General features: G+C 32.0%; 1 protein-coding gene across 9 annotated transcripts in view; it reads left to right on the top strand.

Annotated features, from left to right (window-relative positions):
- Nucleotides 1–12888, top strand: part of DPP10 (dipeptidyl peptidase like 10) — a 1381541-nt gene that overhangs the window by 1280413 nt on the left and 88240 nt on the right. For all 9 annotated transcript variants that reach the window (XM_032399013.1, XM_032398270.1, XM_032397511.1 and 6 more), the window contains one exon: nt 5084–5207. In XM_032399013.1, coding sequence (XP_032254904.1) covers nt 5084–5207 — 124 coding nt within the window. The remainder of the gene's footprint in view (nt 1–5083; nt 5208–12888) is intronic.

Consider the following 12888-nt stretch of genomic DNA (forward strand, 5'->3'; position numbering starts at 1 on the left):
AAGAAATACATATCATTTTTTTTTATTTTTTTAAATGTATAAGTATAAATATGCAAAAATTAACTTATTAGTAACATACTTCCTCCATGCCCTATTAAGACCATCAAATGTACTTTCTTTTTTTGGAGTTTGTGTTGTGTTCATAGCTATCCATATCATTTGAGGTTCTATTTAAACTCTCAATAACAGTATACCCAAATAATTATTTCATTCTGTAATAATTTACTTGTTTACTTTTTGGATGATATCTAAGCATCTATATTTTATATTATCTTTAGATATGCATATGGCAATTAATGAATTATATTCTATTACTCTGTGCAGTTATAAACTATCTTTTTTTTTTTTTTTTTTCCTTTTTGGTCCTTCCTTTTTTCCACTAAACTTGAACTTCATCTCTTATCCTTCTTTTTTCTCTCATAAAATCACCACTGTGGCTATAATAATTATTGAATATATATGTGCACACCTAAATAGGGAGGAAGATTTATAAGATAAATAGAAAGATGGTCTCCTATGACTTGAGGTACCTTATAAATTGTATTCTTTGACTCCCACTCCAAAGAGCAAGATTTTTTAGAATTTGAAGATGTTAAATCATTTGTTTTGGTCTGTTGATTGTTTATTTGGTTGATTGATTGATTTATAACAACTCATGTTTATAAGTATAATAGAAATATGTCTCCAAGCTAGAATCAGCATTCAGTAGACCTTGCTTAACACCAGATACTTAAACTCTAGTCCAAGAATGTAAAATAAATTTCAATTCATTTATATGGCTTTAAAAAGAAATTAAAAGGATACCATAACTTGGAGAAAGACATAATTTCTTTTCCTTTTTCTTTCCCCCACACCCCTTCATTTTTTCAAAAAATATATTTGTGATTCAGCTAAAGATCCTTTATCAACAAATTCAGATCATGAATACAACTTTTCTTCAATAGGAATTCAGCTTGTATTCTTATCTTTATTTAATTATTGTCTGTGTGGATTCTTCAGTATGTAGCACAGTAGGAACTCAGATAATGCCCCTTCATGAACATTCCAGATCCATTTGGGAGTTAGATGATTCATCTCATTTTAAGGGGAAGGAACATTTTATAAATTTTTACACTATGAATGCAAGGTATTGTAAGCATTCTGTATCATTATTGGGATTTATCATTAAGATTTTAAAAACTATGTAAGTTCTGGTGGAAAGATTTTTTTTTTTAATTTTTTTTTTTTTTTTTGGCGGGGAGAGGGGTTAGGGGAGAGAGAATCTTAAGCAGGCTGCACCCCCAGCACAGAGCTCCACAAGGGGCTCCCATCTCATGACCCTGAAATTACGACCTGACCCGAAATCAAGAGTCAGAAACTTAACCGACTGAGCCACCCAGGCGCCCCCTGGTGGAAAGATTTTTTATAGTAATGAATCATGTAGATTTTTCCACAGGTTGGCATTTGTCACATTGTTTTGAGAAGTGATTATCCTTTGTATTCAGATATCTCCAGGCTGAAGAGTAAAGGTAGCATTTTGTCTTTGGTTTCTCCTTACTCTGTGTCTTTGACATTATTTTATTTGAAATCTTTCTTTAGTCATCCACCCTTTGTGACCCATTATTCTTAGCATGTATCACTGAAGTGACATTGTCATATTACCTGTCACGTGGGCTTGATAGCACCACGCTTTTTCTTCTTGTATCATTGAAGTATGCCTAGTCTACATCTTTTTTTCTACCAAGGAATATTTGTATCTTACAAAAAAAAAATCAAATTAAGAAATTTTTCTATGTACATGGAAATGTCCTAAATGACCCTTCTTACAAGTAATTCATAGTTATTAACAAAGGTCTTTGCAGATCACTAGCTATGACTTGGTCATGCATGCCATTACAGTACAGTTATGGGTAGAGATCCTGGATTATCTGGAAGAGCGTGAGCTCAGTGCAACTATACATATACAAAAATTATGTTGTGAACACAGCGTAGTGATTGGACAGAAAGCCAGTGAAAACACAGGTGTGACTTCTAACATAGTACCTGTCTGCTGATGATGCTGGGGCCCCCATTCCACATACCCTTGTGAACAATTAGACCTTCTGTGCCAGACCGCCGGGCCGATACAAAGTCTTTCTTAACTTGAGTGCAATCCCTCTAACCCGCTTGTCTCTGTCTCTGTGGCTCAAAAGGGTGAGCTCCTTGTGGATTTCCTGGGTAATCCAGAGCCATGGAGACTAGGAACAAGCAGGAAAGCCAGTTATAAGGAGGGGACAGTTCTGCTAGTCACTGGTCGTGGGACACCAGATCTAATGTGTTCATGAAATGGAGTTCCAGGAGGACAGCTACATCAGCAGCAGGCAGGCCAAGGAGTGTGATTTCTAGGTAAGGGCCCTTCCCTAATCCCTCATTCAGAGGAAGCCTGATTACTTAGGAGCAAACTAAGGAGAGTTGCACCTAAGATCCTGGAACAAGGAAAGAAAGAATACAGGCAGGATGTGTCTTACTTCTTGTGTGTCAAGCTCTATTTTAACTTTCATTTTAGATAATCCCAACACTTTATCATGGAAATTTCAGTGGCTTGAAATTATCCCTGAAAAACCTTATAAATTCAATTTTGGGGACAACTCTTATCTTTCAGATTATAAATAAGGTCTATACTAAGATAGTTTACATCATGCTAAATTCTGCTTATAGGCATTAGGTACATTATATACAAACACACAAAATAATCACATTATTTAATCAAAGAGAAAGATAAGTGGTGTAACTATGAGTTAATTATTTTAACTTAATTTTACACCTAAATTAGTGTTCCCCTTAAAAAATCACTTATTCACCAGATTTGCATTGGTTGAATTTTAGTTGCTTTTCTAATATGAAATCCTTTTAGTCAAGATTTTCCATCATAGATAATAAATATGTGTCAGTGTGAAGACATTATGAAGAAGATGTTCTTGCAACATTACACTTGAGGGCTACTTTGAAAGGGAAAACACTCAAGATGAATATTTAAATTATGTTTTGTTGTTGCAGTTGTTATTTATTTTAAAAATTATTCATGTTGGTTGTCATCTCATTTGACACAATATGTAATATTACTCGCTTTAGCTAACTAAGATAAATTCCTGATTGGGTTTGAAAATTTATATATACCAGTTCTATCTAGATGTTTCTATAAATATAACCTCCTTGATTTTGCAGTCTTTGGTCAGTTGTTTACAATAACCAAATTATTTTTTACTTCAATTCTAAACAATATTTACACCAATTAGTCGGAAATATATATTGTCAGAATTCAGCATTTCTTTTCCTGATTATAGTATCCATTATCATTTTCCTCCATGCTAAATTCTCTCTAGATAAATCCATTGAAGGTTAATATCTATATTTTCCCCTTTTTAATATTCATACTGCTGAACATGATAATGCATGCAAAATAAATCAGTTTAAACAAAAACACAGTAAAAATGAACAGGATATCATTCTTTGAAGAATCACAAGGCCCGCTCATTTGGCCAAAGTTTAATCCTAAACCAGTTCACAAGTGATTCAAAGTTGTCTTTGTTAACTATTTAGGGAACTTTATGTTATGATTTCACTTAGTTTCTTGGCATTTTGAAGTGAGACGTAGCTGGTTTTGAAAGCTGTCTGATGTCTTGAAGAGATTGTTGAAAAATATGGCAGGTTTCAGTGTATGCTAAGTTTTGCTTGCCCTTCTGCTGACATCTTCACTTTGATGGGCTAACTGATTTTCTGGAGGAAGCAGTAGCTATTCAGAAATGTTAGAAATGTGAGATTCATGTAGCTAGATGTCTAACCCACATGTGTCTAAGGACAGGTGATTTGTATCACAAAGCTTTTGTCCCCATACATGATTTTTCTCTAAGTCACATAAAAACTGGTGTTTTTTTTAAGATTTATTTATTTGAGGGGGGGAGAGAATCTTCAAGCAGACTCCCCGCTTAGTGTGGAGCCTGAAATGGTCCTTGATCTCACGACCCATGAGATCACCACCAAGAGTTGGACACTTAACTGACTGAGCCACCCAGGAGCCCCTGGGTGGATTAATTTTAAGACAGTGCTCACAGATGGCACTTTAAATCATCTCATCTGTTCTGAAACTGGACAAATTTGTTGGAAAGTTTTTTTTTTTCTTTTTTATCATAAATTGAATAAGTGTTGACCACTGCATGTTGTCTGTGTGGTCTGAGGGGTTTTTGATATAGTATGTAAATTTCCAGTCATAGACTCTACAATGAAAGAAATATAAACTAACTATAGGAAAAATAAAAGCTTTCCCAATCTAGAAGTAGCCTGAGAACATCATAGGCTCCAGTACTTAGCATTCTCACTATTCTGAAAATTCAGTAGTCCCTCATCTCCTTCATTTTAATTCCTTGTTTTAAACTGTTTCAAATAAAGAAGATTTTAAAAATTAATGTATGTGTATATATATATGTATATATGTGTGTGTGTGTGTGTGTGTGTGTGTGTGTGTGTGTATAATGAATAGGACTGGGACTGGCCCTTGGCTCACAATTGAGAAAGACCACACACAAAAAAATAAATAAATAAAAACTAACTGCTCTGTCATGGTAAAGTCCCCAGGATAAAGTGAAATAACATGGAGATCATGCATAAAAAATAATTACTAAGTGAAGAATAAGTTGTGCCTTTTAATTGATTAGTGATTGTATTTTTTACAAAAATAGAATATAGCTTAAAAATTTATGCTTATTGCACATGTTAGTGCTAATCAATAGACAGTTTAAAAAAATGTCTATCATCTTAATTATTTTTATTTTTCTAAAGAATTCCTTTCTGGGATATTATTCACTTTCAGATTTATTCTTAAATTCTCGGTACATTTGTATGTGTATGTATATGTACATGTGTTTATATACATATACACACATTTGTATTTATATATGTGATTATTCAGAATCGCAGATGTGCATTTATACATAAATAGAAATTAATATGATATGGCATCCTTGTAGTGTTTCATTTATCCTTGCATATGAAATGACAAGTGTATATTATTGGTACTATACAGGTTCTCTGGCTCTAAATGTAAATTATTTTTTTGCTTCCAAACTAGAGAATATTATATCACCATGGTTAAATGGGTAAGCAATACGAAGACGGTGGTCAGATGGCTAAACCGGCCTCAGAATATCTCCATCCTCACCGTCTGTCAGACTACCACTGGCGCTTGCAGCAGAGTGAGTATAACGCACTTTTCTCTTAGGCTTAAAATGAAGTACTTTATGCTACTCTCAAAGGGATATCGGGCAATCCATTGGACAAAGACCGATATTTAACTCGCAGAGGTAGTTGGGAAAGAGTCATTCTATTAGAAGTATATAGTTTAATCCATAGATCATCCAAACTTCGAAGTGAGAAATATGGGTAAGCACAAGAAAACAAACCCAACTGTAAAAAAAATGAATTCTTGTAACATATGAAGGGGAGTCTAAGCCACATTAGTTTAATTCTGAAATACGTCTTTCTCTCCATATTTTGAGTTTGATTACCTTGAGAATGTGGAATGTTTTTCTTGTCTTCTTCAAACATGTTCCAAAAATTCCATTTTTTTGATAGTTCAGATTAGTCTTCTAAAATAATGGACAGTGTGTGTTTTTAAATTAAATAAGAAGAGTAAAGAAAAAAAACAAAAACAAAAACTGGTCCTTGAACCATTGTATTTTGAAAGCAGGTTGTATTTCTATTTCTATAATAAGTTTTTATAAGCTCTGCAATAAATCCTATATGTGTAATTTTTAAAGTTCTTAACAGAGGGTATACTGTAACCAGTTTGATTTGTTATAGTGTATATGCCTGTATTGGTACTTAGTAAAGTATCCCCAATTGTTTAACAACAGAATTTTCAAACTTCTGTTTCTGGATAGGATGGAGTAAATGTTGCCAGCCTAGCATCTCTGCTGTAGTCAACTATAAAACTCTACAAAATGAATTAAACCACTATTCTCAGATATTGGACAATAGCAGGATCAGGACATAAAAAGTGAAATAATGTAAATATATAAGAGAAGCCTAGCTTCCTGTAGGGGACACACTGAGACCTCAGTGCAAGCTAATGGAGCCCTAGAAAAGCACAGTGGTATCAACTGATCCAAGTAGGCAGGGAGAATCAGTTTGAGGCTATTGTGGTGGCTGAAATTTGCAAGTGGACAAGTACCACAAGATTTGGAGCTATAGAGAGAAGAACTCTGGCAATCTATGTAAAGGACCTCTTAAGACTTTAGCTCAATGCTTAACTGTGCAAGTACAAGACATGCTTCACAGAGAGAGAAGCAAATAGAGAATTTGCAGGTTGCACAATGCTTGGAGACTTTGGAGTGCTGAACAGCAAAATTGGAGAGCTCTCGTTGAAAACCCTTTGCATTCAACTCACAGTCCAGAAAGAAAAATGCATTAGAAAGAAGGCTGTTCTATACTCTTTACAATAAACCTTTATATCAAAGCTGGAAAGGATCAAGTGCATGCCTATAAATTAGCTGTCTTCCTAGAACAAAGTTTACTCTTTTAAATGGAGAATTAAAATTTAAAATATCAATCACACAATTAAAACATACTATATATGTAGGAAAATCGAAAATGTAACCTGCCTACCTCCCCCCCAAAATAGCTATAAGAGCAGACTTACACAGAATAGAGATATTAGAATTAACAGATACAGATTTTTTAAAGCTGTTTGAAAGATATTTAGCAAATTAAAGGGAGGCCCTAACTAATAAATAGATGAGATATTTCAGTAGAGAAACAAACTATAAAATACAGAACAATGGAATTGCAGAAACTAAAAAGAACAGTATCTGAAATGAAAAATTGTCTGGAGGGGTTAAATACAAATTGGACATTGTTTAAGTCAGGGAAATAAAAACACTCCAAACTGAAATGCTGAGGAAAAAAAGGCTGAAAAAAAATGCACAAAGCCTTAGTTACATATGGAATAATTTGAGCTGTTGTATATGTGGGATGTAATACACACAGAAGGCAAGGTTTGAGATATTGGGGCAGAAAAAAAAAAAAGAAATAATGACTTAAAATATCCCAAATTTGAAGAAAAACCAATAACCCATATATCTAAGTTAGTATAAAACAACAAGGATAAAAACAAAGAAAATAAGTAGGCACATAATATTCAAATTATTGCAAACCAAAGATTAAGAGAAAAATTTTAAAACAGCCTGAAAGAAAAACACGTTACATATGGGGGAACAGAATGATGAAAATTACTACCTGTCTCTCGTCTGAAATGATATAAGCCAGAAAGCAGTGGAATACATTTTTAAAAGACTGGAAGAAAAACAGGGTAAACCAGAAGTCTATATCCTATGAAAGTATCTTTCAAAAATGAAGACAGACATATTCATATAAATAAGAGCTGAGATAATTCATCACAAGTAGATATGCATAAATAACACGAAATGAAGTTATTCAGTCTGAAAGAAATAGCATCAGATGAAACCTAAAATCTAAATGAAGGAAAGAAAGATGCCCCAAATGACAAATATATGAGTAGAATAAAATAAAAATATCTTCTAGTTTTTATTTTTTTTTAAAGTTAATGGATAACTTAAGTAAATCAAAACTGTCAAACTAAAAGGCTTGTACACAGTAAAAGAAACAGTCAACAAAATGAAAAGCCAACCTGTGGAAGGGAAGAACATGTTTGCAAATCATTTATCTGATAAGGGGTTAATATCTAAAATATATTTAAAAATCTCCTTCAACTCAATAGCAAAATAAAACAAAAATGAACAAAACAAACAAAACCCCCAGTAATCTAATTTAAAAATGGGCAAAGGACCTGAATAGACATTTTTCCAAAGAAGATATTCAAATAGACAACAGGTATATGAAAAGGTGCTCAACATCACTAATCAGTAGGGAAATGCAAATCGAAATCACAATGAATTATCACCTCATGCCTGTTAGCATGGCTAGTATCAAAAAAGACCAGAGGTAATTGCTGGCGAGGAAGTAGAGAAAAGGGAACCCTGTGCCCTGTGGTAGGAATGCATATTGGTATAGTCACTAGGGAAAACAGTATGGCAGATCCTCAAAAAATTAAAAATAAAATTTCCATACGATCCAGCAATTCAAATTCTGGGTATGTATCTGAAGGAAATGAAATCACTATCCCAAGATATATTTGCAAGCCCATGTTCATTGCACATTATTTATAATAGCTAGGACGGGGGGAAACAAAACAAAACAAGTGTCCATCAATGGATGGATGGATAAAGAAAACGTCACACACACACACACACACACACACACACACACACACACACACAGGAATAGTATTCAGCCATAAAAAAGAAAGAAATCCTGTTATTTGTGACAATAGGGGAGGAACCTTGACGGCATTTATTCTGAGTGAAATAAGTCAGATGGAGAAAGACAAATACTGTATGATCTCACTTATATGTGGAATAAAAAATTAAAACAGAAAAAGAGATTAGACTTGTGTTTGTGAGAGGTGAGGGTAAGGGTGTGGAAATTGGGTGAAGGTGGTTAAAAGGTACAAACTTCCAGTTACATGATAAATAATTTCTGGGGATGTAATGTACAACATGATGACTATAGTTAACAATACTTCATTGTATATTTGAAAGTTGCGAATAGAGTAAATCTTAAAAGTTCCCATCATAAGGAAAAAAAAATGTAGTTACATGGGGTAATGGATGTTAACTAAACTTGCAGTAATTATTTCATAATATATACATGTATCAAATCATTATGATGTATGCCCTAAACTTATACAATGTTATATGTCAGTTATATCTCAGTAAAACTGGAAAAAAGGGAATAAATTCTACCATTAATACAATTTCCAGAAAGTGGAGAGGGAAATTTTTCAGTTCATCTTTTAAGCATAGCATAATCCTATTACCGAAACTAGGCAAGGACATTATGAGAACAATTTAGACTGATACATCTTATGAATATGTATACAAAAAATTCCTTAAACATATTAATATATCATCTGTGGCAATATAGAGAATAGTACATTGTGACTAAATGGGGTTTATTTTGGTAATTTATGATTGGTTTAATATTGAAAACCAATTAATGTAATTCATTATTTTAACAGGAAAAAAAAGAAGAAAAACAAGTATCTCAGTAGATGAAAAAAAAAAGCAGTTGACAACACTTAACATTCATTCATGATAACTTTCAACATAAAGAAATAGAAAAAATATCCTTAATTTGATAAGGGATACCCACAAAATACCTCAAAGATATACTCTATGGTAAAATACTTTCCTTACTTACCTTAATATCAGCAATAAGGTAAGGATATACATTCTCACTGTGGTGTGGAAACTTTATTAGAGACTCTAACCAGAATAACTTGGCAAGGAATAAATATGATGATTGGTAAGGAAGAAATAAAATTCTCTTTATTTGTAGATGGCATTATTGCATAAATAAAAAGTAAGAAATCTACAAACAAAACAAAACAAAACAAAACACACCTAGAATGGGTCATAATTCACAAGTCAGTGTACCAACTTAAATTGTTTGGCTTCCTGATTTTGATCATTTTACTGTAAAAAACATGTAAGTATACAGGATAGTGTAATTTTCTTAAGAAATGCTTAGTGAATTATTTAGGGGTAGATGGATATAATGCCTCAAAATTTCTATAAATTATTTAGAAAAAAAGTATACTTCTAACAACTTTTAATTGATTTTGAAAAAAATATACTTTTGCCTTCCTTTCAAATAGTTTAGAAACTGCCGAGAGATATAATAATAAAGCAAATGGAACAAAATATAAATAAATGAGGAATATGTCTAAAGGATATGCAGATATTTCTTGAACCAGTCTTTTAACTTCTCTGTAAGTTTGCAGTTTTTTCAAAATAAGGAATTGAGAAACAACAAAATGTGTTTCTACGTACTCATAATATTAGAATGGAAAATAAAAATGCCACTAAAATTTTTAAAACATTAAATACATAAGGATAAATTTAAAAAATAGTGTGCAAAATCCCCATATTGAAAACTACAACGTTTTTAAACACATTAAGGAATACCTAAATAAATAGAAGCTATACCACATGCTGGAATTGAAAGACTGAATATTATAGATGGCATTCTACTCAAAGTGAACTAACTGTAGTTTCACTACAATATGAATTCCCAGAAGAATTGGGAATTTCTGGTAGAAACAGACAAGCTGATTCTAAATGTATATGGAAATGCAAAAAACCTGGGATGACCTAAACAACCTTGTAAAAAAACAAAAAATGTTGGAGAAGTTGCACTACTGGATTTCAAGAATAACTAGAAAGCAACAGAAACTGAGAGATTGCAGTGGAGGCATAAGGACACACAAACAGATCAACAGAACTAACAGAGTTTCCAGAAATAGATCCATATTTATATGATCAATTTATTTTTAACAGAGGTGCCAAGACAATCCAAAGGGGGAAAAATGGTGCTGGAGCAATCAAGAACCTAATGAAAAATGCTATGGTATTTGACATCTATCATATACCATGTTCTAAAATTAATTTGAGATAAATTGCTGTCCCAAATCTAAGAGATGATAGTGTCAATCTTCTAGATAAAAATATGGGATATAAGTTTGCTATATTGAATAGGCAAAAAGTCATTAATCATAAAAGAAAAAATAATACATTAGACATCATCAAAATCAGAAATTTCTCATCAAAGGCACTGTTAAGAAACAGCTAACCGCAGACTAGAAGAAAATATTTTGCAAAATGGGTATCTGACAAAGAAATATATACATCTCAATAATGAAAAGACAATCCAATGAAAAGAGCAAAACATGTGAACAGAAATGCACAAGGAAGTAATAAATGCATGAAAAAGCATTTAACATTATTAGACATTAGGAAAACAGATTAAATCATAATGAGATAATACTACATACCATTAGAATGACCAAAATTAAAACAACACAAAGGTGACATTATTGGTGAGGATGTAGAAAATTGTAGTTCTTATTCTTCATGAGTAGAAGTGTAAAATGATACAGCTTGTTTAAAAAATGATTTTGCAGTTTCAAGTAAAGTTAAACATACACATATAAAAACATATTTATTATAATGTATATTACATATATATGTGTGTGTGTATAGATAGATATAGATATACTCCATACTCCAGTAACTCCATTCTTAGATATTTGGAAAAGAAATAACACCTGTGTCCACCAAGGATTTGCTAAAAAGAAAAAATCTTTAGAGAAGCTTTATTTACAGTAGCTAAAAACTGGAAACTATCCAATTATCTATTAACAAGGAATGAATAAACAAAATGAGCCATATCTATACAACAGAATTTCAGCAATTTAAAAAGAAACGGAATACTGATATGCCCAGCAATATGCGTGCATCTCAAAAACACAGTGTAAAAGAAGTCCCACTCAAAAGAGTACATAATACGTAATTTCAATTACCTGAACTTCTAAAATAGGCAATACTGATCCATGGGGAACTATTTCAGAAGACTGACTGCCTTTTTCGAACCTTTGGGAAGGGGCATGAGAGAAGGTGTCAGGAAGTGTAAAGATCTTTTATCTTGATGGGATGTAAATATATCTGTCAAAACTCATCACAAACACTTTAGAGCTGTACATATCACTATATGCAAATTATACTCCAATATTAAAACACTTTTTAAATGATATATAAAAGGGAAAGGGGGAAGAAATTTGTCTTTGATTGGAGTGATGAGCATAGATGTGGAGATAAAGTTGATGAGTCAGCCACTTACTTACTGGATTTGACTGATGCTCTTTACATTTAGTTTGTATTTATTAGAAAATTTATTTCGATCATCATCTTTCATCTGATAGGCTGACTAGGATTTCACCATTTATTTGTTAAAGTATTCTGGATGGTTTCTTCTTCAGGTGATACTAAATTATTTAGAAATTGTCATGTATATATTCTAGTTAGAGAAACCTGTCATCTTTTCTATATAATGATAATCTGTATAGGTAATGGCAAGAATGTATCAAAATGCTTCAGTAGAAAATAGATATAGGAACACTATCATATTATTGATTTGGTACCTTATTGATATTCTGTTATATTTCTAATATATTTCTAATCTATGGACTTAAAAAAAGATTTTACTCTCTACTATAATTGAAATAATAAGAAAATAAATGCATGTGAAAATTTGGACTTCCATGGATTCTAATAAAACTTAGTAATATTAATGAAAAGTGGCATTGATATATTTTTTGTGTGTCTGTGTTTTATAGATACCAAGGATGGTTATTGCAGAGATGCAAATAGAAAGTCAAGGAACAATTTAGTTAGATGTTTCCTTGATATCTATATGTAGCAAAATCTAGTGAAATAAACAAAAATAAAAACAGGCCCTGAAAAGAGAAAGTGTTTGATTATAATGTATTAATATGGCTTTAAAAGAGGAAACTGGTAAAAAAAAAAATCCTATAAATAATTAATAACAATTTGAAATCAATACCTCTGCATATAGATAAAATCTGCAATATAGTGATTTAGTTTTCATTTAAATGTTTTTATTATAGACTCATTTTTTAAAGTACAAGATTTTCATAAGTTCCTATATGTAAACAGTACTAGTAAAATTTATTGTATCTATACATATTTAACTTGAGATTAAATTAATCTCATTTTGCTTTGTTAAATATGATCTTGGTTCTGATCATTTGTAAGATTACTTTAATGGAACATAAAATTCTATCCTTTCAAATGTTTGTTTTTCCTGAAGAAAAGAATATGACTATGATGGAGAGTAGATGAATGTTGAAAGAACATCTACCTTTTCATTTTATTCCTGGCTGTTTGCCCAGTTCTTTTGAAGGACTTAATAATTTTGTTTCCCAATGATGCCTAGAGG

This window comes from Phoca vitulina, unplaced genomic scaffold (genome assembly GCF_004348235.1).
Source record: "Phoca vitulina isolate PV1807 unplaced genomic scaffold, GSC_HSeal_1.0 scaffold1, whole genome shotgun sequence".
Taxonomy (NCBI): Eukaryota; Metazoa; Chordata; class Mammalia; order Carnivora; family Phocidae; genus Phoca; species Phoca vitulina.